The sequence below is a fragment of the Etheostoma spectabile genome, chromosome 9 (genome assembly GCF_008692095.1).
Source record: "Etheostoma spectabile isolate EspeVRDwgs_2016 chromosome 9, UIUC_Espe_1.0, whole genome shotgun sequence".
Lineage (NCBI taxonomy): Eukaryota > Metazoa > Chordata > Actinopteri > Perciformes > Percidae > Etheostoma > Etheostoma spectabile.
The window spans coordinates 29,920,561-29,927,250 of NC_045741.1; the positions used below are offsets into that span (position 1 = coordinate 29,920,561).

General features: G+C 42.5%; 1 protein-coding gene across 2 annotated transcripts in view; it reads left to right on the top strand.

The window, feature by feature from the left end:
• Positions 1-6,690, top strand: part of vamp4 (vesicle-associated membrane protein 4) — a 10,144-nt gene that overhangs the window by 2,079 nt on the left and 1,375 nt on the right. For both annotated transcript variants that reach the window (XM_032526493.1, XM_032526494.1), the window contains 7 exons: positions 650-751; positions 2,137-2,183; positions 2,362-2,412; positions 3,511-3,611; positions 6,279-6,358; positions 6,481-6,532; positions 6,613-6,690. The exon at positions 6,613-6,690 is cut by the window's right edge and continues 1,375 nt beyond it. In XM_032526493.1, coding sequence (XP_032382384.1) covers positions 650-751; positions 2,137-2,183; positions 2,362-2,412; positions 3,511-3,611; positions 6,279-6,358; positions 6,481-6,532; positions 6,613-6,638 — 459 coding nt within the window. In that variant the 3' untranslated portion in view covers positions 6,639-6,690. The remainder of the gene's footprint in view (positions 1-649; positions 752-2,136; positions 2,184-2,361; positions 2,413-3,510; positions 3,612-6,278; positions 6,359-6,480; positions 6,533-6,612) is intronic.

Sequence of the window (6,690 nt, forward strand, 5' to 3'; positions counted from 1 at the left end):
ATTGGCTTCTTAGAACATGAAACATGAAACGTGAGGTGGTCAGATGTAATGTGATAAAGCAGATCAACAGTCTTTTTTTTGAACAGCCTAATTATTTAATGCATGTCTTATTAGATCATGTGTAAAACTTGTATGTTTTTTTTCTACACTCTTGTTTATCCATTATCCCATCCATCTGGTAACAGTAACTTTCAAATAAAAATAAAATTGATTATTATCAGAATCGAGCATCGAATCGTTCTAGAGATAATCAAGATGCATCTAAGTATCTATTTCTTTCCCCCCACCCCTAGAAGCAAGCTGTTTCCCAAGAGCTGTTTGCCAGAAGGTGTTGGAACTAGAAGCCCCCGTAGATTGACCACCATGACCAGTCTTATTTATGCAATCATTACTGAGCGAGTTAGTAGTTAGGGTCTCACTCTGTTAATGCAACACTTCATTCTTTGTTCTCCATGTTCTGCTCCTTGTCAGAACCTGGCTGTGGTTATGCCTGCACGTCAAATCCCTCACTTCTGCCCACCAATACTAGAGTACTCTGATTTAGCAGCCAGCTATGTGTAACACTCCTGAGCAGTAGGACCATTGTGTCTTGTTGCAGGGGTGGCCAACACTGTCCACCCTTTCATGATCTTCTCATCCTGTCCCACAGAGGGAGCCAGATCGGGAGGAGCAACCTGAAGACAACATGCCCCCCAAGTTTAAACGACACCTCAATGATGACGAGGTCACAGGATCCATTCGCAGCGAAAGGGTGAGACACAGATAGAGGGAGTGGTGGTGTTTGGATTATAAAGATATTTTATATTATTTAGAAACTGATAGAGTCAGTGTGTTGTAATCAGGATAAGGTTTCATTTGAAATGTCCGCTAAAGTCAAAAACAAATGTTGATAGATGATGCAGATGCTGTAATGTGTCCGTTAAATTAGTTTTAGTGGAAAAACTGAAGGAAAAGTGAGGGAATGCACAAAAGAGAGTTGCGCTTTTGAAAGAGGCAATAAAATGAAGAAACTCCTTTAGCCAAATGTCTGGTTCTCATCAAAGAGATCATCCCCTCCCACCCACCTCCACCTACCCTGTCCTCTCTTGATTCTTTACTTTACTCAGTCCTCTGCTTCTCTGTCTAATCCTGTTTGCTATTGTGTTGTTGAACTTGGATCGAAGCAAAAGCTTAAGGGGATACTTGCATAAGAAATCGCTCCCTTCCACCTTCCATGCTTTCCCTTTAGTGCTCTATCTCCTGCCCTCTGATAATAACTACCAGTTTTCCTGTATGGCTCCCATCCTAATTAGTGGAACGAAAGAAAAAAAGACTTTGTACAGAAGGAGAGAATTAGAGCGACTTATTTTTTTGTGATCACATATTTTTAGTTAATGTTAGTGCAACTTATAAAGTTCTTTATCATCAAATGGCGTCCATTCTCACAGCGTTTTGCAGATGACATTGTACATTTACAAGAAAAGAAAATGTCTATATTGGCACAGCACTGGCTTGCATGGTGGTTAGCATTGTAGTGGCGTGGTGTCATGATTGTTGTGTGATGTTGTTGTGTGATGACCATGACTGAAAAACATTTAACCTAAACTACTTCTGTATACTGTAATTCAAATGTAATGAATGCTGCTCCTAAACTCATGGAAAAACGTGCTGTACGGATGCATCGTCTCCCACTTTCCTTAGAAATTCTTTCTTTCTCAATAGCAAGTAATATAGTCTTCCTGTCTGCAATCCATTAAGAAACAGACTTTTACTCTCTACCTGGTCCAATTCTCCTCCTGTTGATGCAGCTGTCCTCACTAATTCTCCATGAATAGCATTTTACACAAGGCGCTTTAAAGCCATCAGTGGTTCAGACATGGTTGTGATAGCACAGAAATCAGTCTTTTCTATTTTAGTAAGTCATCATAATGTAAGTGCCCTATAATAGCACTATATTTTTGGTTTCTCTCCCCTCAGAGTACAGACAGAAATAACATCTATCTGGCCCTTGGAGGTCATTTTCGTATCTCTGCATCAGCAACACCAGTTTGAAGTACCAGCAGTGTACTCTGATGCTCGCTTGTTTCTGAACCAGATCTGAAATCATTTAAACATAGTCATTCAATATCTGACCTCTGACCTTTTCTTCTTTTACAGAGGAACCTACTGGAGGATGACTCCGATGAGGAGGAAGATTTCTTTCTGTGAGTTTGTTTGTATTCTTTTCAGGCACTGAGCACATTATAAACAAATCCAAAGTAAAGTAGTATTTACCCAATAATATGCATTGCTATAGCAGAGTACATGAAATCAACAGCAAAATAAGTTCTAGCTGAAAATCCATTAAACACACATTAAATTGGGAACTCTTTTGTTTTTCAGGAGAGGACCCACGGGACCCAGATTTGGACCTCAGACCGACAAATTCAAGCAGTAAGTAAGAACACATTCCTCATAACAACTAAATGCCAGAGGTCAGAGGAGTGTTGCCAGCCCTCTAAAGTTTTGGTGATGGGGTTATGCAACTGTGGCTCGTCGTGTTTACCAGAAGCTGCCGGTTTATAGTGGATTGTGTAAGAGAGGCTGCCATGTGCAGGTTATTGTGTAACCTTCCCAAGATGCCCCCCAGTTTCCACATTAACCTCCAGTCAGAGACGACCAGGGAACGGACAGGGCCGTTGTTGAGACAGTCCGGCACCCAGAGTTGTTTCTCCACGCTCTGTTCACACACGACATGTTTGTCATTGTTGGGAGCAACTAGATGCCTTCCTTACAGATTCCAGGAAGGTTGTGTGCACATTGCCCAGGTTCTTCACCTCTGTGTCTGTCGGACCCTGAACCCCTAAGGTCAGGTCCTCACATTGGGTTTATGTGTGTGTTTGTAGCAGCCCATGCATCTTCATGTCCACCCAGTTTCCTGATGGTGTGTGTTGCTTTGGCTGTGGCTTTGCATTTTTAATATTACCGTCTTCAATGTGCAATCAAGCTAAAATTCCAAGGCTAATAATTTACTGCAGTTCCTTGTCTGAGACAATCAGTGTAATGATGCTGGGAAATGTAATCAGTTTTTAGAGAAAACAAATTCCATTTGTCTTGCATCTCCCTTATGGGACACTTCGCCTTTCTCTTTCTTTGCCAATGTCCTCCCTTCCACTGACCCTGAATCGCTTCACGAGGTATTGCCAAGAAGGACTTTCAAATAAAAACTGAAGGGTAATCTGGACTAGTCATGCCATGCTCAGGTATGAGTACCGTGAATAAAGCGAGAATTTGAGCAGACACTAAACAGGTGCAGGGAGGTCACCGTGAGGCTGACGACCATCTGACAGGCTTTTTATTGCCTGCCAACTGGACTGGAAGTCTAGCTATAAAGAAGAGGATATTGTCGGGAACACAGGTGCTTTTTATGCCGTGTTGGGTGTACCACAAAAAGAAAGAAAAGATCAATCCTTGATAAATCCTACCTATTTACCAATTCTGATTGATGTCTATGATTTCTCATGCTGTGTCTCACTCCATCTGTGACCTCAGGGTGCAGTCGCAGGTTGATGAGGTGATCGATGTGATGCAGGAGAACATCTCCAAGGTGATAGAGAGAGGCGAGCGGCTCGACGACCTGCAGGACAAGTCGGGTGAGTCATACTGGGACAGCTCGGGTTTTCATCTCCACAAAACACGTGTGTTTAGTTGATTTACAAAACAAAATTAAGTTATTACAAACTCTATGGGGAAGGTTTTATCAGTCTTGTCAGTTTTAATGGTTAGTTTCCCGCAGGTAGCTCACTGATGGTTTGCACATGGCTCTGAGGATTGTTGTCCTCACTGTGTGTAGGCTTATTTGGCCATTTGCTTATGGAAAAACACTTCCCAATTTCTAGCAAGATTAGACAAAATAGAACAACCACATTAATATTTGGAGGCTTTGCCCAAAGAGGCGATGTGTACTGACTGATTGGATGTGCTACATTTACAGTTTATTTGTCAATCTGTTGAATTAAAGCAGTTTTTTTAGGCTACAACATTTGTTGTCACATACAGCAAACATCTCCTAACTATACTATACTAGAACACACTGTAAAAAACATCTCACTATCTGCTAGCTGCCTGTCCCCTGAACACACTGTAAAAAACATCTCCTCACTATCAGCTAGCTGCCTGTCCCCTGAACACACTGTAAAAAACATCCTCACTATCTGCTGCTGCCGCCCCTGAACACACTGTAAAAAACATTCTCACTATTGCTAGCTGCCTGTCCCTCGAACACACTGTAAAAAACATTCCTCACTATCTGCTAGCTGCCTGTCCCCTGAAACAACTGTAAAAAACATCTCCTCACTATCTGCTAGCTGCCTGTCCCTGAACACACTGTAAAAAACATCTCCTCACTATTGCTAGCTGCCTGTCCTGAACACACTTAAAAAACATCTCCTCACTATCTGCTAGCTGCCTGTCCTCTGAACACACTTTAAAAAAAACGCGGTCTCTATAGACAGCCCAGGCTCCACACACAGCAACAAAAACAAACAGCACCAACATGCACCAGGAAGCCTACACACACAGTGTTCCAGCGTTACAGCCAATAACCGACAAAAAGGATTTGGGTTGGGGGGTTGGTGCGCGGAAGCACGGAAGGGATTGGATGAGTAGGAGGGAGGGGCGAGCTAGTCTCGTTTTGTCTGAAAATACTTCGAACATCAACAAGTATTGGCGTCACCCAACATCGCGTAGAGCACTTTTAAACTGGGGCTACAAGTAACTATTGCCAAATCGTAAGAAAAAAATTTCCTTCAGGTCTTCAGGTGTCTTCTTTTGTCTGACCAACAGTCCAAAATTAAAAGATATTCAATTTACTAGACTATATGACAAAGAAATTCATCAAATCCTGACATTTGAAAAGCTGGAAGCATCATTTTTGCATTGAAAAATTACTGAAACCATTACTTGATTATTAATAGACAGATAATAGCCAATCGACTAATCAGTTAATCAACACACCGTTACAGTTCTACATTCAACCTTGCAGGATTACGTAATAAAAGTCACATACTTTAGTTAGAAGACTCAACAAAACTAACTTTCTCAGTAGTAGTGGGTGCTCACATGTAAATACGCTCAGTACACTTTAAAAGTGATATGTCCAGGGTTAGTGTTTTACCAGGTGCATGGATGTCTGAAAGCTTGTAGCCAGTTTCACACTCTCATTCACACAGCCCTATTCTTTTTTTCTACTCTGTTTATCAAGCAGGTGTGTGGAATGTGTTTAACTCGCTCCGTTACTCAACTTCACACACATGCAAAGCTTTCAACAAGACACGCACATGGCCTCTCCTTCTGCTCTGTAGATGAAAAGATGAGGCTGAAGTGGGTCTCTTGTCTCGTCCATAAGCCTCATCATGACATCCACACAGATGTTATAGAACTGCTTCTCTCTGTCACGCCGACAAGCCAACCAAGACATTGACGCACATCTGGAACACATTGTTTGCATGAGTATTTGTGTACTTGGGGGGGGCTCTGTGTGTGGCTGGTTGCGTGTCTCTGCAGTGTGTGTTGTCTTTATGTGAGCAATATCATATCCTGGGATTGACGTGTGCAGTTTACTCTCTGCTCCATGTTCAGGTAACCTGTTGTTTCATTCTTTAAAGTTAACAAGCATCTTCTCAGCAGAGAAGCGACGTTAACGGGCACACGTGGAGACAGCAGACACAGGACAGACACAAAGAGGGACAGGGGCTTTGACAAGCACAGCGCTGCACGCTAGGGAGCTGTAACATTCCTGTTAACATGCATAAACATCAAGTTTAGACAAGAGACAGAGAGCTGCGAGGGCGTGCATTTGGGAGAAGAATATCACGACAAGGACAGAAGGGAAGAAGTTTCACAAAGTGTGAAATGCCTTTTAGCTGTTGAAGACCACAATGGAAATAAGTCCTGGACTTCATTGGGTTTTTGTCCTTGATTGTATCGTAGGATTTCTTTTCCTGTGTAAGGAATTCTTAATGCAATTAAATAAATCAAATCAAAGCTCTGTTGTGTATAAATTTGGCAATATGTTCACCATTTAATGCCAAAACTGTTAATAGGTGATCTCACCAGCAGATCTGTGACTTACATAACTCTAACACCCTGTAACTGCACATGCACAGAGCCCGGCCGTTGTGAGTCACCTAATCCGAGTCAAAACAATAGTCAGGTTATTGTTTACATGGTGGTTAACAGATGTTTTTTTTTCTTCTGTTCTCCATTGTGTTTTTCTCCTCATGTGTCCTCATCTGTGCTGCGGTCACGTCATGTCCCAGAGAGCCTATCGGACAACGCGTCTGCCTTCAGTAGCCGAGCCAAACAGCTGCACAGGAGGATGTGGTGGAGAGACACGAAGGTGGGCTGTCATCTGTTTTAAGTGTGTCCAAGCGTGTCTTTCCAGTCGCTTGCGTTTACATTCCAGTCAGAGGTATCCAGTATAATGAGGAATGTGTTTACTGTGTGTTGTTTCTTCCACAGATGAAGATGATTATTGCCTTGGTAGTCGTTGCTCTCCTGCTCATTATCATCAGTGAGTATTAGACCACAAGCGCAGTTAAAATGGACATAATGTGCAGAACTTGTCATTAAATATTCTCTCTCTTCTTTCAGTTCCAGTGATCCTGCGATATCGCTAGTGTCTGGATAAAGGGATAGGGGAGCTGCACCCCCCCCCCCCCCCCCCCCCCC